We start from the raw sequence: 25,488 nt of genomic DNA on the forward strand, positions 1-25,488 counted from the left end.
CAACACACTTGTCAATGGTAGGCATAAGTTTGATCCTAGGTCTAAGAGATGTGTCTTCATTGGTTATCCATTTGGAGTAAAAGAATACAGATTGTTAAACCTAGAGACCAGCAAAGTGTTCATCTCAAGGAATGTCACATTTTATGAGAACATCTTTCCTTGCAAAAATCTTGAATTCAACACTTCTTTGTCTAACTTTGATCACCTCAGTTTCACACAAAATCTAAGTCTCTCAAATGATCATGTCATCTCCCCTCTCAATGGTACTGATCATCACACGAATAATCAAACATATTCATTCATGTCTGATATTGCAAAATGTCCAGAAATCTCCAACTCCAATATGGAAATTAGCCATGATGCCACACAACTCCCCAGTAATACTTTAGAACTAAATCATCCTGTTGCAACACACTTACCTCGCAGGACTGGAAGAATTCGAAGGGCTCCTTCTTACTTGCAGGACTTCGTATGTGAGCAAGTCTCCTTATCTCTCCCATCTCAGAGGTTGCACAAGCAAAAGGAAATGAATAATGCAGGTAGCATCTTTCCTCTTAGTGATAGAATCTCATATGATAAATTATCTACACCTCATCGTGCTTTTGTAACTTCGATAACAAATCTTTCTGAGCCAAGAAACTATCAAGAAGCCATGACCTCTCCTGAATGGTGTGATGCCATGAAAGCTGAGATTAAAGCTTTAGAACTTAATGATACTTGAGTTTTGGCCGACCTACCTCCTGATAAGAAGACCATAGGATGCAAGTGGGTGTACAAAATCAAATTCAATGTCAATGGTAGTATTGAAAGGCTCAAAGCACGTCTTGTGGTGAAGGGATACAGACAACAGGAAGGACTTGACTATCATGAAACATTATTGCCCGTAGCGAAGTTGGTGACTATCAGAACTCTGTTGGAAGTGGCAGCAATCAAAGGATGGATTTTGTGTCAATTTGATGTGAATAATGCCTTTCTACATGGTGATTTAGACGAAGAAGTTTACATGGAGCTGCCCCCGGTTGCTCAAAGATCAATGGCAACAAAGTCTGCAAACTACGCAAGAGCTTATATGGATTAAAACAGGCTTCACGACAATGGTATTCTAAACTTTCCAATTTCATTATTGAGCAAGGTTTCGTGCAATCAAAAGCGGATTATAGTTTGTTCACTAAGTTCATTGGTAGTTCTTTGACAGCAATTTTGGTTTATGTAGATGATATAATAGTGGCTGAAAACTGTATTGATACCATCAATGACCTTGAGGTCAGTCTCAATGACAGGTTCAAAATTAAAGACCTAGGAAAGTTGAAATATTTTTTAGGCATTGAAGTGGCAAGGTCTAAACATGGCATTCATATACGTCAAAGAAAATATGCTCTGGATATCTTGGGAGATTCAGGCACCATTGGTTCAGCTCCTGCTAGAATCCCTCTTGATCAAAATATAAAGCTTAGCAAGGATGCAAGAGAGTTGCTTACATATCCATCGCTTTACAGGAGGTTAATTAGAAGGCCACTTTATCTAACAATTACCAGGCCTGATCTTGCGTATTCAGTTTAGCTACTAAGCCAATACATGGCTAATCCTAGGGTTCCACACCTACATGCTGCTCATAAAGTGTTGCGATATATCAAAAGGGCACCTGGACAAGGGTTGTTCTATCCATCAAATTCAAAATTGCAGCTGGAAGGGTATTGTGATTCAGACTGGAGAGCTTGTTTGGACACTAAGAGGTCAATAACAGGATATTGTGTGTTCATTGGGACATCTTTGATATCATGGAAATCAAAGAAACAACAAGTTGTATCACGATCATCTTTGAAGTGGAATACATGGCAATGGCAAATCTTTGTTGTGAGTTAACTAGGGTTAGGTACTTGCTTAAAGATTTACAGATCACTCATTCTCAAGCGACACTTCTAAATTGTGATAACAAGTCTGCAATTCATATAGCAACAAATCCGATGTTTCATGAAAGAACCAAACACATAGAGCTTGGTTGCCACCTTGTTCGAGATAAGATACAAGATGGCAGCATCATCGCACAACATGTTACTAGCATATCACAAACTGTTGATATTCTGACTGAGGCTTTAAGTTCTCAAAGCTTTTATCTTTGTATGTCCAAGATGGGAGTAATGGATATATACTCACCATCTTGCGGGGAGTTGTTAAAGTTAGAGGATGATCCGGATGGAGCAGCTCAAAGATGACCTGGCTAAAGTCTTGAGAGGATACAGGCCACGTGGATTTCATAGCAGTAATAACAAGAGAATAGTCTAGAAGGGATTTGTTATTGTACAGCTTGGATTTGTTACGTTTTCATTGCTGTGTACTGTGTGTAAGTTAGTTAGGAGTAGATTCTTTTTGCTGTATATATACACTGCACTATTGTATATTGAAGGCACGGATTAATGGATTAAACATTCATTCCATTCTCAAATTTATCAAATACAGTACATTCTTAAATTCATTTTTTTCTCAAATCCAATACTTTTTGATCCACATAGCCGTGTTGAATCTTGTTCCAAGGTCGACTTACCAACTCCATCATTTGAACCTTGTTCCAAAATCCAAGGTCGACTTAATGAGACACTTTACGCGTTAATTGTAGTACTCGTAAGTGAATTTGTCACATAAAAGTTCGAATATAAGGTGATTTATTTAAATAATAAATAGACATTGTAAAACGAGGTGGGTCACTCCACGCACTTTTTATTGAATATGAATTTCCATATTTTGTCTGGCGGCAATTATGTGGTGAAAATATATAAGGCCTACGTCGGAACTCTCTTCTTCAACCAATCTATTTCAAGGTTGGGTGGAGGATGCCAAGTGTTGGATATTCGAGCCAACTCAGTCGGTTTTCGCAAAACTCGTCTGGAGATGACATGTCCTGACGTATTTGTTTTTGAACCAAATTCAAGAAATAAAAAATTGACAAGAAAAAAGGAAACTAAAGTCTAGTTATTGAGGAATTCTATAACACCTGTTAGATGAGATATGTTGCTGTGCCACTAAATTTTTTACGTCTCAATGCATCAATCCTTGTTAGCAAATAAGAAGATGTTATTCTAAAAGTGTGTCATTCGGAGTGTACATGTTGGTCGCTTAATACTAATGTCACATAAACACCCAACCCCGACCTCAACCTTTCGTATGTCCCGACCTTGGCCCTTCGTGTTTTTCCCACCAAAGAGGTAAGGCCACGAGTTCTCTAACACAATTTACCCCATACTTTCTAGAAGACTTTACTCCCACTCCAACTATAACTCCATGTGGCCCTTATCCACATAATTGACTTATCATAGTATGATCAAACACAAACAGGGACAATTTGAATATAACATGAACACCTTACACAATAACAATAAGGAGTATAGGTGGTTGAATCATTCTACAACTTTACCACCACCATCTATAAATGCATAACCAAAATTCATTATTCAAGTACGTTTTTCATTATTTTCAATTCATACCCTCATGTATAAATTCTCTTTCTGACTTAAGCATTGGAGGGATGACAATGATACACCTCGACGCTTTTGTTTCAAGTATTGGAAGATCTCGCTAGCAATCAATCTCAGTCATCAAGCACATCAAGCTCGGAGATAACAGGTGCGATTTTTTATTTTTATTTTTTTGGTATCATCAAGTACTAATCACAATGTTCGGAGTGAAAATCAATTATTCTTTTTGATAAATAACATTCCGTCCAAGATAAAGTTTATCTCAAAATCGAATGTGGAGTTTGACATTAATCAAGAGTCTTCAGCCCCTTTCCTTCACAGAGTTACATTCAACAAACACTCGACATCGATGAGGCAATTGTGTGTTTTCTCCACTATAAATGTAAAGAAGGGTACAGCTAAATGTTGGTGCAACATTTTATTTTATTTTAATGCGAAGTCGAAGGAACATAGTGGGGGAAATAGTTCAATGTCTAGTTATCTTGTCCTAAAAGATAAGAGTTGAAAATGGACTTTCTTCGTGTTATAATGTACCAACACGTGACACTAATATCATTAATAGTGTCTCCATAATCTCCATTTTATTACATTTAAAAGTCTTACTCCGTGTCCAAATCGGTTTTGGATGGTAAAATTTGTGCCATGTGTTTACGAATTTTGATTACTTCAAGACCGATTTTACGTAGTTAAGAATGAATGGAGTAACTGATTTATCAGAAGAATTGAAAATATGTCATGTGAATCAATTTAAAGGCAGAACTATCTTACTAATTGACCGACCACGGTTTGAACATACTTTTTTTTTATTACTTTTAGACTATTTTAGTTGATTTTGGGTTTTGTCAATGGCCACTATACTCTATGATACATGATCGTGTCTCTTCGATTGGTTTTTGCTTAATTTTCAAGCAAAAAGGTACAATACCGTCATCCAATTCAGCTGGAAACGTGTCTTCACTTGGAGAAATCGGATTGTAATTTTTTTCCTTCTATTATTCTGTATTCACATTATGTAAGTCTAATCATTGTCGTTATGCAAAGTCCATATACAAGTCAACCTGCTCGGAGTCTAAAAAGTGAACCATCGTTCGAGTTTATTCAATGATCATAAAAAAGAGATATTAGAGAAAAGAGAGAATTACCTTAATTTATTATTTTTATTATTATTATTATTATTATTATTATTATTATTATTATTATTATTATAATGAATTACTATAGATGTAAAAGATGATGTAATTTCATATTCAAGCAAATCTCTATAAATTTTGCGGGTTCTTTTGTGCCTTCTTTTATTGAGATTTTATTTTTTCGATGATGTAGAATGATAATCACCATCTCACCATATGGTAATGTGTTGTGCATTATCCATTGGTGACTTGCCTTGCAAACTTAAAAATTAAAATAAAGCACAAACACAATATAACACATAATGGGGTGAAGCGGGGACCTAGCTAGGCCTCGCTATCACTTCCTGAGTTTTGGGCATTTAAGTATGCATGCTATAATACTGTTACTTATCGCGATTATATTTGGTACACATAATCCGACGTGTTTAACTTGACTAGTAATCATTAACACTGAACAAAGTTATAATCCAACTCATCAAACATGTTAGAACATCCAACCGGTCAGTGGATAGAGATGAGATAATATTACTATTAATTGTGCGCAGATAATTGATTATATCTGAGAAAAAAATATCAATTTCCATTTTTATGTCCATGCACTGTATCCATTTTGGACTTTATTGGAGTCTCTTTCCAGTTTCCAATAGTCAACTCCCCCCATTTGATTTTTGGGTACAAGTTCCACGAGTATTTTCACGTGAAGTTCATGCTCTAAAGAGTTACTTTCTTTGTATCTATGTGAGATTTTGAGTGTCCCTTTTGTAGTGAAAGGGGGGTGTTATCAACAATTTCCGGGCCTGGCATATTCTTGTTTGGCTTTTTGTTCCAGACTCTTTTGGGATATTAAAAATTGCAAATCTGGGCGAGAATTGACTTGCAATTACTATGTCGGGATAAGTTAGAGTCGAGCCTTTCTCCTCTTGCTAGAAATTCGAATTACAAAGATGTGAAATTAAGATATAGTTGGTTCTTGCAAGTTGAGCCAATTGGAAAGTGAATTAGGACATTTGATAGGTATATTGTGGTGGATGGTGATTCAAGAAGAAGTATCTTTTACGAAGTTGTGGCTAACATTGAATCACAGGCAAATAAATTAAAAGTATCACGGACACTAACTATGCTGTAGTAGAGCACGTCCATTTCATAGTGTGACCTTATTAACGGTGTGGGTCACTGCCGCTAACTTTCTGTGTGCAAAGAGTTGACCGTACAATTCTTCCATAATATTGGCATGCTTTAAATCAAATTAAAACAATTGAAGGTGGTTGTGATGCTCTAAATAACTATATTTTAAGTATTGGACCAAATTGACTGATCGATATTAAAAATAAAATAAATCAAGAACCGACATATATAGTAAAATAATCAGATTGAAAAACATGGAGTGAAGAAAGAGATTGATATGTCTGAAAATGATTTGGTGTTGTTTTTTAATTTTTCAAACTATCTAATCATACGTCTACACGAATTCCATTTGAGTCTGAATTTGAGACTGAATATGCAGCAAATTATGTCAAGTTCAAAGATTTAGAAGACAGAACACAATAATGAGTCTCCATAAATAAAGGAAAAAATAAAAAAAACACACAGAAACCAGCTGAGCTCAACATATAGCTACACGCCAAGAACTCCAAGGTTGGTTTCTTGAAAACCCACTTAGTAAAACCCAACAAAAAAAGAACCTTGAAATTTAAAATATGAGAGTCCGGGGACATTTATCTACCACATCCCTCAGGAATATCTCTCCTACTGAAAAAATACAGTACTGGCTATATATACGTACATATATTTCGAATTAATTTATTTTTTACAATATACTTGATTTTCTAAGTCAATTGAGCTTATGAATGTCCCATGAAAACCATATGGCACTCTTGATGGAAGCTTGATACTGGATTCTAAATTCAAACTCCTGGCATTTATTATCTGTAGTTCAGATTTTCCAGCCTTTTCGTCATGGACAAATGCAAGAATAAACCCATCATCTTCTTCTCCATCTGAATTTGAGTCATTTGGCACGAAAAATGGTTCGCCCCCATAATTTTCATTGCCATACATGAATTTCTGAACTTGACCGGACGATAGGTCGACTTTAGCAAAGCCTGAAACTTTAGGCCATGGCTCAGCAATTGCAAGATACGCGTACCTAGTTTTTCGACCAAGCCGGTTTCGGTTCACCATTCCGGCTTCTAAATTAATCTGTTCTGATGCATGAATAACAGGCCGCCTTGTTGATTTACCAGTCTTCAAATTGAGCCTGATTTCTGATAAAACACTCTTCAGATTTTCATCACATTCGTTGAAAATTGAGTCCGGAGGAGTCATGCATGAGCCTATCACCACAACCTCATTAGTCTCCGGCTCCTCCCAAGCATTCCACAAGTGAAAGCAAAACGTATCAGGGCAATCAACCCATATAATGTTGTTTGCATTTTCAGCTGTTTTTGACAAAATCCCAAACCTAGATTTCTTGTTTTTGTCATATATCACTGGAGAACCACCTTTAATCATTTCTTGAAGCTTGAACACCACTTGTTGGTCGGGAATCACCACGTAGTTCTCGGTGATCGCGAAATCATGCATCATAGTCGGCACGTCCAATGATATCTCAACATCCGGTGACTTCTTTCCGTCGGCGGAGAATTTGAAGTACCTCAGATATGGTTTTTGAACAACGTCGTAGCTTAAAGCAAAGAGTTCACGAGAAACAGGATCAATCTTGGGGTGAGCGATCATTGTCGTCCTCAATTGCTCGTCAAAATCATAGCGGCCTACTGTTTCAAGATCACCAGACGGCTTGATCCTCACTTGATAGGGAAGATCATCTTCAGACATGGCTAATAGTCTTTGATTAAAGTAGATCAATCCCGCATTGGCTACTCCGGTCCCATGGCTGTGATCAAGAAGCCCAAATATGCCACGGGCATAGAAAAGGAGGAGCCTGGCTATACCAGAGTGCCCATGGAGCTCTCCAATGGCTTTTGGGAACACGGGGTGGCCTAATTCACGTTCTTGAACGAGCCTTTTTGTCTCGGTGAAGCGGCACGCATAGCTCGCAGAGTTTCTACTTTCAATTGTCACTGCATGGATCATCCCATCGCCGTCGAAGAGGTGGTGGCCGGAGACTGGTTCGAATAAAGGGTTGGCACCGTTTCGCACGTAAACACCATTAATGCAGTGGGGAATCGTGCCTGCCACCGGAAGGTTATGCTTGACGGCAGTCTCCGATACCGGAGCGAAATTTCCGGCAATTTGAACACGAGGGTCCGCAGTCTTAGGTAGTGGAATCTGCCGCTCGCTTGAGACTAACGCACTTTCCATCGCGTCCAACGCCTTGGCTGCGGCTTTCTGTAGCATGTTCCACTGTGGCAATGGCGGCGACGACGCCGGGGGTGGAGATGTCTTCGCCGGTGATTCCTTTCTCGTGATTGTTGGTATTTCAATGGGGCCTTTTGGGAAAGTGAGAACAGAGGAGGAGTGTAGAGCACGGTGAATTTTGTCTCTTCTCTTGGGCTTCCTAATAGAGATTGACTGGGTATGTGCCATAGAAGAAGCCATGTGTATTTGTTCTCAAGTTATTTACAATGTTAAAATTCAGAAGAAAATTTTTCAGTTTTGGTCAACAGAGACAAATTTTAAAAGAAGAGGCGGATTTTGGGTGAGAGGGAGAAGAAGAATGGGGTTTAAATAGAGATAATAAACGAGTATTTTTTTTTTTTTTCCCATCCGGGCATAGTCTAGTTGTGCAAAGGGTAGGAGTGAGGTTATCTTACGCCTTACTGACAGCCGCAATATGAGGGTTCGATTCCTAAAACACAAAATTGTACTTTTTGTAGGCGCAGTGTACTGACAGCTCTTGTTCCGTGACCTGTTGTGGCACGTCCCGCGATTTACCTCCCTCATACAGTTCTAGGGGCGGGGTGGTGGGAGCCTTCAAGGTTGGGGTTCAACTTTTTTATTTTTATTTTTATTTAATAAACGAGTATTTTAGTTTATGGATGTCCACCTTAAGCTTTGTATGAGGAGACCATGTGGCAGATTTTTGTGAAGTGCATAAAAATGACAAGAAAATGCTGTGTAAGTTGAGTTTGACAGAATTTTGTTTCTTCACTTCTTTCAATGTTATTAAAGTTTATCAAGTTAAATGAACATCGTGACAAAAGAATTGAACATTGTAGTCTCTCAATTTCCCGGAACAGTTCATCAGACTTCCTCATTCACTGCGCCTAATTCATTATCAATGACGAATTCATCAAGTTATTCAAATTATAATAACTTTTGTAATTAAAAAAAAAAATTTTAAAAAAATCTTAAAATGACCACGTGGCAGATTTTTTTTATGAAGTGCATAAAAATGACAAGAAAATACTGTATGTAAGGTAAGTTTGATAGAATTTTGTAACTTATCTTCTTTCGTTATACGATGTTATTAAAGTTTATCGAGTTAAATGAACATCACGACAAAAGAATTGAATATTGCAATCTCTCAATTTCCCGGAACAGTTCTATCAGACTTCCTCGTTCACTGCCCCTAATTCATCATCAATTACGAATTCATCAAGTTGTTCAAATTATAATAAGGGGTATTTTCAAAAATGTTTAATTTCAGGAGTGTCAATTTAAAAATGTCCAATTTTTAAATTTAGCACTAAATTGTCTATTATGCCCTTTATGAAAAAATAAGCAATTTATTTATTTTTTCAATTTGTTATTGATTTCGAGAAGTAGCTTCTATGAGAAGTTATATTAAAATGATGTTCTCGACATTTCAAATGTCATTCTCGATATTTGAATCCCGTTTATATTTTAAAAGTGCATCTGTCAAATCAAAATATTAAATGTTCTCGACATTTCAAACGTTATTCTCGATATTTTAAATATCTAGAATGATATTTCATTCTGAATATGACAATTTTCTACACTTGAAATGTAATTCTTGACGTTTCTGTGTCAATGAAAAAAATAGCATTAATTGTGATTTGACATGTGCACTTTTGAAATAAATATGACAGGCTATGTGTCAAAAATTTATTGGTCAATAATTTTTTTGCAAAAATGTCAATTTCTTGTCTTTGTATGGAATCATAAATTGTTCACAGGAATATTTTTGTCCAAAAATTCCAAAATGGATATTTTTATAAGAATTTGTGAAAGTGAACATTTTTGTAAATTGATATATGAAACTGGACATTTCAAGCAATTTTCTCTTATAATAACTTTTGTAATTGGAAAAAATGAAAATCTTAAAATAAACAGTTTGTAGTCAGTGGAAAGTACAAACTAGCACAAGGGCAGACCAACATCACACACACGTGGCCTATTACCAATCCTTTTTCACCTGAATCTGATGATCTCACGCGGAACACAGCTAAAGACACATGACATGCACTTCCACGAACCTAGAAATCAGTAAAATTTGCAGGACAAACTTGTCTTTTTCCTCTGTTAAAAATAATCACCATTTTTATCCGCAACTGTTAAGAATATTGTGTCCCACATAAATTTGGTCAAGAGGAACCATTTAGCCCTGTTTGAACCACATTATTTTTTATTACATTAAATTAATTTTTTTTCTCATCTACTTTTAACTATAATAAAATAATATTATACATAAATTAAAAACTTTTCAATCATTCATTTTTCAAAAAAACACTACTCATCTCATTATAATCTATAAATAATGGGGCTCAAACGGCCCCTTAATATAATTCACGATTGGCGTTCCAGTGTCCGATTAGAAGGAACAAGATTGAGCTAGAATTAGGGTTGTGTTCCAAGGAAAATAACGGGCTAGATAGCTCAATCGTAATCAGTACATGTTTATGTAGCACAATTGATTTTAATTAGGGTTGTAAATAGATCGAATTTGAATCAAATTCTCGACCAATTGATTAGCTAGACCTCTTTCGTCACCCAACAACTTTCATTCCCCCTATCCAAATTCGATCTAATCCGATAAGAATAATTATTCAATTCGATTCGCCAACGGATATTTGATTATTAAATTCATATCTGATGTGCTATATTGTCGAATATTCAATCCGATCGAATTTGAAAAAATTAGAAATAGAGAAAATTTATATTAGTCAACTTCTGAACGCTAAAATTAAAAGGTCCAGATAGCCTTTTACCCAATTTTTTGTCCACTTATTTATAGATTTTAAATCTTATGATATTTTAGTGAGTATCTGATGTTGAAAGTAAGAAGTTGAGAATAATGAAAGCAATTCCAACTGTTGGCACTTTTGGTTGTTTAATTAATAAAATAAATTAATTATTATTTTTATCTTATTTTAATTCATAAAAAAAATAAACCGCTTCAAATATTTCAATTAACAATATTATACCATCATCTAATATTATTTATTATTTGAAAATTATGTGTAAAGTATCATACAAGTTTCAAAATAGAAAAAAAATCACGTTTAATAAATTATGCAATAATATGTAAAATATATTATATTATTATAATACATCGGATGTGGTTCTTATAGGATCAAAGTGACCTATATCCATATATGCTTCATTTAGTTAACGGATTATTAGATTCAAATCTTGATCAGATTATTGGATTGAGACCAGAAATCCATCTCACATTAATTTCATCGAATTCGGATCAAAATTCATTTCATTGACAGCCCTAGCCTAGACTAAACCCTTAAGGCTGTAACTTGCTTAGCCAGCCCCACATGATTTTTTTTTTCCTCGAAAAGGAGAAAAAAAATATATGCAAATTGAAGGTTAAAAATTATTTGGATCTAGCACGGCTGGGGTCAATGCTGATGGTCTTTGTCGGACAAGGTCAAGTGCCCCCAAAATGGGCATTCGTTTATACCTTTAAGTCCAACACGATATCAGAAGTTCTTTTCATTTATTTTTAAAAATTGTGTATATCAGTAAAATGAAATTGCAAGGACTTATAATTTGTTGTCATATTACTTCCCCCCCCCCCCCCCCCCCCCCCCCCCCCCCCCTCTTTTTCCTCCCGCGTCATGTCATGTCCACATATTATTTGTATAATGTTAATTGGAGATATAAGGTCAATGCCGGGATCCTCATGAACAACCATCAAAATCAAGTTCCTATATCAATCAATCATCCTTGTGGTATTAATAAATTAATACGAGTTGTAGCCTAACGTTATTAATTATAACGGGCAGCATACAAAAATAACGTTTGTACCTTGACCGCGAGCAATATCAAGATGCTGTAGGGCGACTTATTCCTAGGTCCCCAACCTGTAATCCTTGACTAGTATTAATCAATTAAGAGTTGACGAGGCAACCCCTTTTCATTACAAGGTTTTGTTCGTGTTTAGATTTCCAATAACATGTTATATAGCATGGAAAAAATTCATAGCGAGATAAGTGGAATGAAGGGATTGTCATTTAAGATCGTGCTCAAGAATATGTGAGCAACATGTGACCAACCTTAGAGCAAACACAGCATTATTACTTCTTCGAGGGACTCATACCTAGCAATGATATTGATGAGGGATATGATGAAGAGTCTGGATACAATCTGACATACTATGAGTCGACAAAGTACTTGATTAGACATATGATAACACAATGTGTGACGAGGCCACACGAGATGTAGTGCAGGCTAATTCATATGTAGTTCCAGTCTACTATTGCTCAATTTTTCTAATGTTGTAGTTTAAACTAAAATTTAAGTTGTATATTCCTCCTAAGTTTGTACTTTTTATTTCTTTCATTATAATAAATAATTCCTCTCCATTATGGTTTTGGTTGATAAAAATTATATTATATTCAAAAAATTAAATCTTGAGCAATTACAACTACCCATGTTAGTTCGATCTAGTGTTCCATTTCCTACCGTGTTTTGCCAAGTTAATGTCTCTTATGAATATGAGTTTTTTTTTCTTTCTTTTTTTTTAGGTCATTGCATAACATATCATAATCAACTCCTGTTTGAGCTCCATAAAAATTTATTTTGAAATAGTGGTTATTTTAAGAATGTATGGTTAAAAACGAAAAAAAAAGTTTTGAGTTTACATATAATATTATTTTATTGAGGAATATATGATTAAAAAGAGGAGAGAAAATTTTTTTTATAGATAAAACAGAAACTAAATGGGGTATTAATTAATGTCAAGTAATAATTTCGAAAAAAGAATTAAGCCCCAGTGACAAAAAATGGGCAACAGAGGCGGTGACCACCTCACACATGCACGCGGATTTCATTTGAATTAAAAATTCAAAAAAAAAAGTGGGCCCCCTATTTTATGAGTGTCGTTCAAATTGTATGTCAACCTGATTTTTGTCACTGTAACATCTGCTTTAGAAAAATTGTTGCTTTGTGGATTTTTTTAGAGGACAAAACAAGACCATATGGTTTAGAATCCACTTGCAAAGAAGTGACACATCTTTGAAAGGATAGGATAATATGGCATGACATTGAGAAGCAATAAAGCAGGAGTTTTTTGTATGGTTGTAGTCATAGACATCACGATTAGGGTTCCAGATTCAAATATATCAAACTATCAAGTGGGCTTTTTCTGGGTTTTAACTTTTAAGGGTAAAATCAAACTATGGCTTGCCTTAACATATATGATCGATATTTTAGTCGAAACTTCAAGATTGATTTTTGTGGAATCAGCCACCACCATCTCATGGGAATATTAATGATAAATTTTCAACATAATGGAACCTTAAAACTCTGTGGTTATCGATGGACAAAGCTATAATGTTATCACCACAAGTTTCACGCTAGAAATTACTTAAATTGCCTTTGTTTAGGTTTATTAAAATCAGTCACTAATATTAACTACACGTTCATAATTATTATTTTTTATATATTGTTCACACATTTTGTAGGATTTACTTTCATTCGTCTTACTACTACTCTATATTTAGCAAACGGATCGAGGCTTAATTAACTTGTATAACATGGGATTGTCAATCATTCAATAAGTGGTCCATTAATTATATTTGATTTTTTGTTAAGCATGTATTAAAAAGTTAGCTATTGACGATGGCAGCAGCCGGCACATGGATTGCACTGTGTTCAAAATACCCCACATGCATTAATGAACTAATCACACTACAATAATAAAACAGTCTAGTCTCAATTAAATTTTATCATGCATTAACTTAGAGAGGGAGAGAAGCAACATGGAAATCCTTAAAAAAAAGTAATAGAAACCATAGCTACCCACATTGAATTTTTTTTATTTTTTTGATATATTGTGTGATTATTCCATGTTTTATATAGGGTTACTTGCAGCAGAAGATATTTAGAATGCAGCAGGATAATTCATAAATAGTAATTAATTAATAACGCGCTTAACGCTCTTAATTATATAATTGTTTTCCACCTATTACATTATTATTAATTATATAACTTTATATATTTTATATATAAGCATTAGTTCTGCGATTCTTGATTACGGCTACTTGATGTTGTTAGCATTTGCCACGAATTATTTAATTATGTCACGACATGTGAAAGTTAATTATTGTTAATTAAGAATTACTTATAAATTATAATCGAATCTTGATTTACAACAATCAAGTCACTTTGCAGGTGGCCCGATGAACCAGAAATGATTTGCATGATACGCAATATAATTAGATACTGTAAGAATGAATTTAATCGATTTTCTGTTCGTGATAAGATCTGCATTATTAAGGAAATCCATTAATTATATGAAAAATAATTACTTAATCATTTGCAGTACAACAAGTAATTAATTTATTAAGAAATATAATTTATTCATTTCAATAAAAAACACTACTTAAGACGATTTGGAATATATTAATCTTACTAGAATAGTAGTGAATGCACTCCATGTATGGCATGTTAATTTAATTAAGGAGAAGATTCTATCTCATAAAGCTCAGGTCGAAGAGCAGGAGAAGTTTAGGGTAAAGTAGCAGTTGGAATAATTCCTCAAGATATAAATCGACTCTGTGGCATTATCAGCACTTTACATTCTTTCTTTTCCTCGCACTTCATTTCGAGACAGCAGCTAATAATAATAATAATAATCAGATTTTAAAAACAAAAGCAGCCAATAAAAGTCCTAAATATGAAGGATTCATTAATTAGTAGAGATTTGTCTCATTAATTTTAAGATTATTAGTGCATGGAACATCTTGTTTCCTTGTTCCTTTTGTTCTTTTTAGGATAATATGTCCCTATGTGACCTCAATTTAATATCAGGAGTTGAGCGTACAGCCATCCCTACCTCGCGCATCTCTATGCTTTTGGGACTTTCTATTTGATTGTATCGAAAGACTCGATGAATTGAGATTTTCCTATTGATTCATGTCATTCGGGGCAAGAGGATAATTTATGATAAAGAGGACGAGTTTCAAGAGAATGACTCAGAATTGTACCCTGTGAATAGACCCAAATGAGGATAAAAAACCTTATTAAGCAAAATCATGTTACTTTATCATTGTTCAATTTTTCTAGCAACTAAGTACATGTTTAGTAACAATTATACACGACATTGTGTAGAAGCAACAAACAATATTACAAATAAGCCCTTTCCTCTTTGTGCACATCTTTTTGGCTTTTGTAACGTGCTAGATATTTGACAGAAACACATGTCAAGTTGTGCACTTGCTCAGTTGATATTCAGCTCTAGTCCTGCAAGTGGGTTAGGAAACTCACTGTCTGAAGGGCCCTCGAGACGTGAAATATCGTCAACCTCAAAGAGAAAATAGGATTAATATGTAACTTTTCAAGTAAGTGAATTTAACAAGGAGTCCATCCAACAAGTTGGTACTGACCAGAGTTATTGCTTTCTTATGTACGTCGTCGACGAACTTCACAACTTGTTGTAATAACAGAAGTCCAAGCTTTGGGAACAAGCAAGTTGGTATGCATGTCCACATAGAGAACTCCCACGTCAAAAACTACGTGACCTTTTTCAATGAATAATTCTACTTGTACACCAAAGGTGTAAATAATACTCCCTCCATCCCAATTATATGGGCTGATTTGGTTTTTCACATAAATTAAGAAATCTTATTTAATGTTATTGAAAATGTAATTTTTGCCAATAACTTTCCTAATTTACCCCTATTTAATTTTCAACAACTAGTAGTGGTAAATTATTGTTGAAAGTAGTTGATTATGTTGATGAGATTCATTGGAACCATAATTTGAACTTTTGAAACAAATTAAACAAAAACTAGAATTTAAACTTTAGATAAAAACTTTTACTTACCGCCACAAAAAGCAGAATTTAAAATTTCGATCAAAACAAATTTTCAGTTTGCAAGTCCGCCAACTTATTCACGAAAATTTTCTACAGAAAACGCCACTTTTTTTTTCGAAATTTTTCACTGCACATTATAAATAGAGATATGTAGATAGATTTAATCACAAGTAAAAATAAGTAGTACATCAAGAACTATTTCCATTGATTTGAATTTTTCGCCAGAAAACATTCCTTCACTAGATGATAACTATTTACCTGTTCCACAAATTTTTCAATTTGATTTGAATCAATTCCCAGAAGATGTTGACTCTTTATGCACTACCAACACAGTGGCTAACAATATGTGTCATCCAACTAAGAAGAAAAACTTCTTATGTGATGAAAAAAGAGCTGTTTTTGAGATGCTACTCCATGAAAGAAAAGATGGAAAGTTAGCAAAAGGAACCATTTCGAAAGTTGCCAACTCCTTTTCTATATCTACTAGATCAGTTTCTAGAATTTGGCATGAAGGAAAATATTTTAGTACTTCAAATATTGATGTACCAGATTTCTCTTCCAAGCTATTGAATAGGAGATGTCGAAATTGATTTCGAACAAATGAGGGATATCCCTTTCCGTCATCGAACAAATATAAGATCTTTATCGAAGGCTTTGAATATAGGAGAGTCAAAGAAGGACATATTTGGCCACATCCAAATCCCATGAAACCATATTTGTTGGATGAGAACAAGAAAGCAAGGTTAGAATTTTGCCTATCAATGGTAGATGAAGGTACCCTCACATCTACACCTACTTTTGTTAACATGTATAATCAAATTCATATTGATGAAAAGTGGTTTTATATGTCTAAGACATCATAAAAGTATTATCTCCATCCCGATAAAACGGAGCCCTTTCGCACGTGTAAAAGTAAAAGATTTATTACAAAGACAATGTTTTTGGCTACCGTTGCTCGTCCACGATTTGATGCTACTACAAATGAAGAATTCGACGGAAAAATTGGAATATGGCCATTTGTGTCTAAGGAACCAACAAAGCGGAATAGTAAAAATCGTGTAGCCGGGACTTTGGAATCGAAGCCTATTGTGTCGGTCACTAAAGATGTCATGCGATCATGTATAATTGAAAATTTGTTGCCTGCAATCAAACAAAAATGGCCATGTTCAAGTTCTAGGACCATCTTCATTCAACAAGACAATGCAAAGCCACATTTGGATGTTGACGATAGTAGTTTCGTAAAAGCAGCGAGAAAGGATGGATTCGATATTTTTTTATGTTGTCAACCTCCAAACAGCCCCGATATGAATGTCTTAGACCTTGGGCTTTTTAGAGCCATTGATTCACTTCAACATCAAGAGGCTCCAACTACAATTGAAGACTTCGTTTTAGCAATGGAGAATGCTTTTGAGAAATTTCCAACTGAAGATTTGAACAACGTGTTTTTGACATTACAATCATGCATGATCGAGGTGATGAAAAATTTGGGAGGTAACAATTATAAAATTCCATATATGAACAAACAAAAATTGATTAGAAATGGGTAACTACCTATTTGCATTCAGTTTGACTCCGAAGTTTTAGTCACAACAAAGGCAGCTCTTAACTCAATTGGGTAACTTTGCAGATTTGTGTTTGTAGTTTCTCGTTGATCAATGAATATAAAAGAGGGAGCTTTAATTGTTTTACTCTATACCATGATGTCAACATCCGTGCATAAAAAACTTGCTGTAAGTTGATGTAAAAAACTTACTCCAAACTAGAATTCAATTCACTATATAAAAAAAGGGACCCAAATTACGTTGCTTTAAATTTAATCCAGTTTCATGGCAAAAACATCTAGATTAAATTGCTGTTAACATTGGCATTGAACCAAATTAATCCTTGTCATTAAATTGTTGTAAAAATAAAAAAATTTGTGGTATCACGACATACAGATTCATGGTTATGCAATGGGCCTCGACTATTTCTTGATATCAGCATTGAGTTTATCATCAAGAGCATCAATTTGGTCTTCGTAGATTTTGGGTAGATAGATTTTGATCATCCGAGAGATAACATGTTGATACTCTTGAGAAGCGGAAATATAACCATCTTCAGTCGGCGGAGCATTCAAATCAAGCAAGGGCCTCATCATTTTTTTCGAGTCGAGTTCATTTCTAAACATTGCTGTGCAAGTATCTTCGATGGAATGTGGATGATTTTTAGATTTTGTACTCATGGTTTAGACACAGATTTTAGACAATTACATTTGCAGAGAATCAAATGTGTAGAGAATTAGGGGAGTAGTGCATGTGGATGTGTTTTTCTAAAGATAAGAAATGGGAAATGTATTTTATTAGAAGCATATTTAGTGAAGACAAATAGTGAAGGAAACGAAGAAGTGGGAGAATCACAAGTAGAAGAAGATGAAAAGAGAGTTTTTTTATCCATATTTCCAAGAAGTGGAAAATCTCTTTTTATTATAACTAGGCATATTAAATAAGGGTATAATAGTAAACCTAAAAAACAAAACATTTTAAATAAAGAAACAAGACTATATATTTGGGACAAAAAAATAAGGAAACTCAGCCCATATAATTGGGACAGAGGGAGTACATTACGCCCTCCTCACCAAAGGTGTACATCTGGCATCACCCTTTTTAAATTATGGTTGTAATTCCCTAGATCTGGAAAAAAAGAAAAGATGCTTGCATTTGAGCAATTTTGTTAGCTTTAGGTGAAAACAATTTAACATGCAATTCAAATGAACACTCCTGTTCTCATGCCCACGTGGGAAATTTTATCTTGTTCACTTTGGAGAGTGTTCTCTAGTCACATTTGTTGGAAACAATGGAGTGATGGAGAAGAAACTAAAAGAACATTCAGCAGGATATGAATCAAAACCAGAAATTTGTAAGAATAAAATCGGAGGCCCGAACATGATATCGTTGTCCTCAAACGATATTTCCCCCTCTTCTAATTGACTGAAATGTTTAAGTGTATTCCGGTAAACAATTTAAAGAATTATAACAAGTTTCATAAAGAATTTTTCATCAAAGCACAAACTGAAATTTTTCAAAACTTGAAAAACGCAATAAGAGAAATTGAATATAAATGAAAACCAGGGTTTGATCTTCGATTATGGAAGTGAATTCAAATTTTTTGGCCTTTCATACATCTTTTGGCACCATTTCGAGCATATAGTCAAGACCTATATATATATATATATATATATATATATATATATATATATATATATATATATATATATATATATATATATATATAGGTCTTGACTATATGCTCGAAATGGTGCCAAAAGATGTATGAAAGGCCACCAAATTTGAATTCACAATAGTAAAAAACAGCCACATAACGGTAAAAAATAATGTACCATGCGACGGCATGGTACAGCTTCATCCAGTCGCATGGTGAATTTGTAGACGAGCCTCAAACTCTCAGTACCGCATGGCCATACTCACGTTTACTGTTCCCTTTTTTTCATTCCAACAAGCGGACAGTTTTATCCTATCCATCGTAGACAAGAGAATAATTTCTTCAAAATGAATAAAGAGTTACAGCTCAAGTCAAATCAATTCATGGTATTGCTCCTATGTGACAAAACATTTTGAGATTATAAATTTGTGGCCCAACCAAATGAGTGGTAAAAAATTAAGTCCTTGTTTGATCTCCATTCTTTGGGAAAAATGCATTTTTAAATAGTGTTTTGAAATCGTTTCAAACATATATTTTTTAATAAAATAATATTATACGTAAATTCAGAACTTTTCATTATTTTTTAATCACACATTTTCCATCAATATACTATTTAAAAATGTATTTTCCCCCCCAAAATGGGGCTCAACCAATGGCTAAATTTAATCAAATCTCAATATATATTATCTTCTTCATTTCCCACACTATCAGAGTCTTTACTATAAACCATTCTTTCCCTAAAAGATACACCATTGTTGTCCGACTTTTTGCGGCGAAATTTTGCATATGCGTTGAAGAGATTTGATATCATTGTGGACGGTGAAAGATCCCATTCAAAAAGATGATTTCCTTGTTTCATATCTGTAATTTTCCTTGTACAAAAACTTAAGTTTTCATGTTAATGATTAATGCAGAAAAAAAATGAAAATAAATTTTCTTTTTCCAGGATTTATCAAATAACTCAGTTATGTTCTTAATTCTTTTAACCTTGAGGGGTAGTTCAGTGGTCAGACTTTGAATTTGCTCCCCAACGGTCACCAGTTCGAGTCCCCTCAAGGTCACTGAAGTGAGTATCCGACTGTAAATTTCAGGGTCCCATGGGATTAGTCGAGGTGCGCATAAGCTGGCCCGGATACCAATGATTATCAAAAAAAAAATGTTCTCAGTTCTTTTGCAGGGTAACATGGGTAATTTTATCCAGTGACTCAGTCACGTTCTCAGTTCTTTTGAAGGGTAAGATAGATAATTTTATCCAGTAAAAGTTTTTTCTAACAATATGCACAAAATAATATTGATTTAGTGAAACTTATGATAAGATAGTGCATTCAGCAATTTGATGTTCTTTGATAATTACTTTAGTGTCTCCATAGTTGCGTTCCTTTTGCCCCAGTATCTGAAACAATTGGCGCTGGAAAAGCTTGAAACGAAGTCCAAGTCATTGTTTGGGCCTCATTCTTTGAGGGAAAATGCATTTTTAAATAGTGTTTTAACATCATTTCAACTACATATTCTTTAATAAAATAACATCGCACACAAATTTAAAACTTTTTTTATTTTTTAACCAAAATTTTCACATCAATACATTATTAAAAATTGCATTTTCCCCCAAAATGGAGCTCAAACAAGGGCTAAGTTGATATTGAAGATGATGACAATAAATTGACGTTTGATTAGGATTTTTTTTTATTGAATTGTTGGAGAGATCTTAGGATATCACCATAACCAAACAGTCCATAAGTTGTACTGGGATTAAATTGCCAATATCTTTTAAGGAAACAATAAATAACTCGTATATATAAAAATCACATTTCACAACTGACAAATTCCCTAAAATATTTCATAAATCAGGTGATAATAATAATAATGTAAAATTAAATTTAATCTACATATTCACCCCCACCAACCCCACCCCTAAATTTTTTTCTAAAAATTGAAAACTAGAAATACACCCCACGTCACCCACCCAACCCTAGGGAACCACCCTACAACGCAACACCCCATTCCACGGTAGAAAAATTTCCATAAATTGAAAACGATTTCTCTCTATACCTCACTCCACACCCAGACCCAGTGTAGAAAAATCTCCAAAATTTGTGGTGCGATAGTGGTGCATTGTATGTGACCAAATTTGTGACTGACTGGATTATTCATAACTAGATTTATTGTTGGTAACCATACCTATGTTATAAATTACCATTATTGATCAAGTTTGTCTTTGATATAATTGTTTGTGATCATCTAATTTTTGACTGTATGTAACTAAGTCACCGATCTCTATTATCTGCGATCAGATCTATCTTCAGTGTAATTAACTGTAAACAAATTTGTATTCAATGTAATTGTTTGTGATCATATCAATCTTAACTGTGACAATATGCGAGCAAGTTATAACCGATCACAATTAACATAGAATTGATCAAAATCAATCACAATAAATACATTGTCACATAGAATCACCACAAACAAATCTGCACACATGGCAAACCAGCACCACGATCTACCACCAATCACCTTCACCATCACCTCCAAATATTTTCTAGCATTTATCTAAAAATGTTTCATTCTTATCCTTGTGGAAACTAAACTAGCAGGCAACGCAAGAAGCCAGGGACATCTATGAAGAAAAGATGTATATTCCATCCTGCTTTCACTTAAAAGATTCCCCAGGTTGAGACCCTTTGACATAGAAATCAATTCAAATGCATTGATGGCTGCTGGTTGTTCTTCCTTTTTCTCCATCACAAGATATTTCTGTAGCAACCAATTGATGTGTAGTCCGTGAGTATTTTTGAACAAAAAATCTATAAAGTTATGTAAGCTCCACAAATTAACTTCAGAATCTTTTTTTTTTTTTTTAAAGGTTGGAACACCATCAGACCCTCCATCATAGGAAAGATGCTTGCTTCCTTTGCTGCGGCGATCGATGATACTTCACTGCCAAAAAGGGAGATGGTGGAATTGGTGGGTATGTAGTCTAGGTTTAATTAAATTTTTAATAATTATAATTATTAAATCTAATTAACACCTGATTTGTGAAATAAAAATTTATCCTCCTTATTATTGAAAATTAGTCTTTAAATGTAAGTATCTAAGTAATTTTTTCATTTTTCTAAGAATTAGTGCCAGGGCCACATAACAGGTCCGAATTTTAAAATGGAAAATGTACAAAAATGACAAATTTCATGATTGCCAATCGAAAAATATCCAATTTTGATAACTCTTACAAAAATGGTCAAATTTGGTACCAAATTCTCTATTATAACCTTAATGAAAACTGAAGCATTTTTTTTTTTTTTTTTGAATTTGTCATGAATTTAAAAAAAAAAATTAAAAATCAAGTAGTTTCTATGAGAAGTCACATTAATGCTAGCTAATATTTAATGGATTCATTTGTTTTCATTATCTATTATGTATTGAACAATAATTTTGGGAAAACAATAAAGAAGATGAAGTAGAAAAATTATTAGCACTAAAAAGTAACTATATGCTTTCAGTTCACAAGAAAATCATATATTTCATTTCGAGAAATTTAATCTCATCCAAATTTTACAAGTTTATTAGGTTCTCCGCAATTCTTTTCTTGGTAGAAGGTAATTTTTCTTTGAAATTGGGGCCTCACAATCACTAGCCAATAGGCTTTTCTCTCATGCCTTTCTTCGTTCATGGTTCAATATTCTGGTGTCCTAGGCGTAGAGGAACCACACCAATCCTTGCACTTCGATTAGTCACATAGTTACAAACCCAAACAAACAAGAAAAGCGAAATGAAAAAAAAAAAAAAAAAAAAGAGTTAAGTTCTAAACTCCTTGTGATTTTTTGGAAGGCAAAGACAAAGAAATTTGATAAAAATGAGGCCAGTATAAAAGATCTAATATCACCATTTTAGGGTTTGTTATTTCTTCGATGGGACCTTAAAAAAATGGAAAAATAGGAAAGAAAAAAAAACCTCTTTGTTTTGGAAATTAAATTCTGCCCCCTGACATCCTTTCATAGAAAGGGAGAAATTAATTGATGTATTTATTAGATCTGTTGGGACTGACGGGGCTCGAACCCGCAGCTTCCGCCTTGACAGGGCGGTGCTCTGACCAATTGAACTACAATCCCAGGGAAATAAGGGATCTAGCAGAAAATTTTATTCTTTTTTGATCTTCATATTTCGTATGGGGTATTTCGGAAGGACAAGGAGGTTATACCATCTCATGATAGATTGGTGAATTATTGGACCGAGTTGGATTTGAACCAGCGTTTTTGTTGATAAGTTGTGTTTAATAATTGTTATTCTTAACATTTGATGACATTCTTGAAATTATAAAAGTTGTCATTAGCATTTGGATCTTGTTTATTTCAACACTTGACGCTTCATTTGTCTAGAATCAGATTTCGTTTCAAATATGAGAATTTTCTACATTTCACAAAGTTCTTGATATTTTAAATGTAGTTCTCGACATTTTATAAATGTTTTATTTACCCACTTACAAGGAAAAGTGAGCATTTAATGCATGATTGATACGATATTTTTTTAAATAAGTAGTATAAGTTATGTATTAAGTTATTATTGGCCAATAAAATTTTTAATTATATGAATAATTTTGTCCTCATTGTAGAATTTAACAAATTTTGGACATTTTTACAAATGACTAGTCTTTGTCGGTGCAATGCACGAGCGGAGTTATTTTAAAGGTAATGTTAGTGTGTTAAACGTGTTTGATTTTTGTGAATTACATTATCAACTCAATGTTTGTCATTACTACAATCGCATAGACTTTCCCTTATTAAGCAATCCAGACCAAACGAGCAAACGGAGGAATCCATTTTTTCAGTAATAAACATTCTATAGTCAATAACAACAGTAGAAAGACTTAACATTTCTGATTCTTCTTATTTGTGATTAAGTACAAGGAAATATAGCCCATGTCCAACTTCATTTATTCAATTACTTTCAATTCATTGAACGTCTTTTCACCCTACAACAGCATATGAACACTTTATCAGATTTACAAAATGATAGTATCTACAATGCTTTTGCATATGCCTTCCATCACAATAAACATCCGCTCCCATTACTCAATATTCAAAAGAGATGGTTATTTTAGGCCCAAAAAATTACCAAAAATAGTAGAGTAGAATGTAGACACGCTTCATTCAGTTATTAACTTCGCTAAAATAGACCACGGTATAATTCAAAAATTTGACTTTTGGAACAAATGATGTTATAGAAGACTTGACATTTCTAGAAAGCTCAAAAGCAGCTATTGTTGGGAATTTACTTAAACATGCACAGCAGAATTTAACAAATTTCAATTCCCATTCAGGATTCAGTTTTGTATTTAGATAAAAACTGTGATAAGAAATATACTTTTACTTGTAATTTGCAAACTCCTTCGCGTTATTCCTTTCCAGCAGTTTGAATCTGCCTCCCACAGCTGTATAATTGTCCAGCCTCCAATGAAATCCACACGGAGAATAGACTGCAACTGTTAGAGTTTCTCTCTTGTGCCAGCAAGAATAATGAATACCTAATGGACCTCAAACCCTAACTGCATATATATATAAACCCAAACGGACCCGGCCCGGTCCGGTCCAATATTTAATTAATCCAATTAATTAAATCCGGTCTGTGAATTAATTAATCCAATTAATTAATTTGGGATTATAAATAACAAATTCAATTAATTAATTTATTCAACGACTGTTAAATTAACCAATTGACAATTTACAATCTTCCAATTCTCTTTTGTGTGCGACCCATTAGGTTCTCGACCACGATGCCTAACGTCATGAAATATTATTTTGATCTAATCAAAATTGATAAATTAATACATCCTTTTAATTTATCGTCAATTCACACTCGCCGTCCCTGATTGACATCTAGTAATGTGTCAGGGCAATACATGTGACAGGAAATGTCATGTGGTATGGCAAACCAAATTCGTTCGTTTATCGTGAAACTATTATCCCTTCGTCAATATGATCCGATCAATTACGAGATATAGAATTGTGTCAATCTCGATCATTGATCATATCTTTCACTCCACTATTAAGTCAATATAAATCTAAAACTCCTTTTCGACTTATGAGTACACCTTGGGCAAGGATTTCATCATCGACTTAATTGAATGAAACGCAGATCATAATCTTCTACTATCTAAGAGTGACGAAACCTTAATTGATCAATCACAACCTTCATACGATTTTTGACGTACCCGAACTATGTCGTATTAGCTGCTCCTTTCAGAGCAACATCCAACACCGCCAAAGTATAACTGTCCTCATATAAGGTATCATAACGACCTCAAGTCAAAGGATCAATTCCACTACCGAACGTTAGAGATTAGCCACTGACACTCAGATAGTTATCCATGTGGAATCTCTTAGCGGGTCTCCAATGTTTTGTTCTATAACAAAACATCCACGTGTTCATTTAAGTGTCACCACACTTTAGCTCGTGAGATCAGCTACTTACTTCACAAGTAAGAAATGCCACACGTGATGGTCTA

At 34.1% G+C, this 25,488-nt stretch overlaps 1 protein-coding gene and 1 non-coding gene across 2 annotated transcripts; both read right to left on the reverse strand.

Moving 5' to 3' along the window:
- Positions 1-6,151: 6,151 nt before the first annotated feature.
- LOC111397100 (9-cis-epoxycarotenoid dioxygenase NCED1, chloroplastic-like) lies at positions 6,152-8,240 on the reverse strand. The gene has a single exon (XM_023023839.1). It carries the CDS (start codon positions 8,156-8,158, stop codon positions 6,401-6,403), a length of 1,758 nt encoding a protein of 585 aa, XP_022879607.1. The 5' UTR covers positions 8,159-8,240; the 3' UTR covers positions 6,152-6,400.
- A 14,781-nt stretch (positions 8,241-23,021) lies between these two features.
- On the reverse strand, positions 23,022-23,095 carry TRNAD-GUC. Its single transcript has one exon. It is a non-coding gene; the product is annotated as a tRNA-Asp (tRNA).
- Between the last annotated feature and the right edge of the window lie 2,393 nt (positions 23,096-25,488).

This window comes from Olea europaea, chromosome 7 (genome assembly GCF_002742605.1).
Source record: "Olea europaea var. sylvestris chromosome 7, O_europaea_v1, whole genome shotgun sequence".
NCBI lineage: Eukaryota > Viridiplantae > Streptophyta > Magnoliopsida > Lamiales > Oleaceae > Olea > Olea europaea.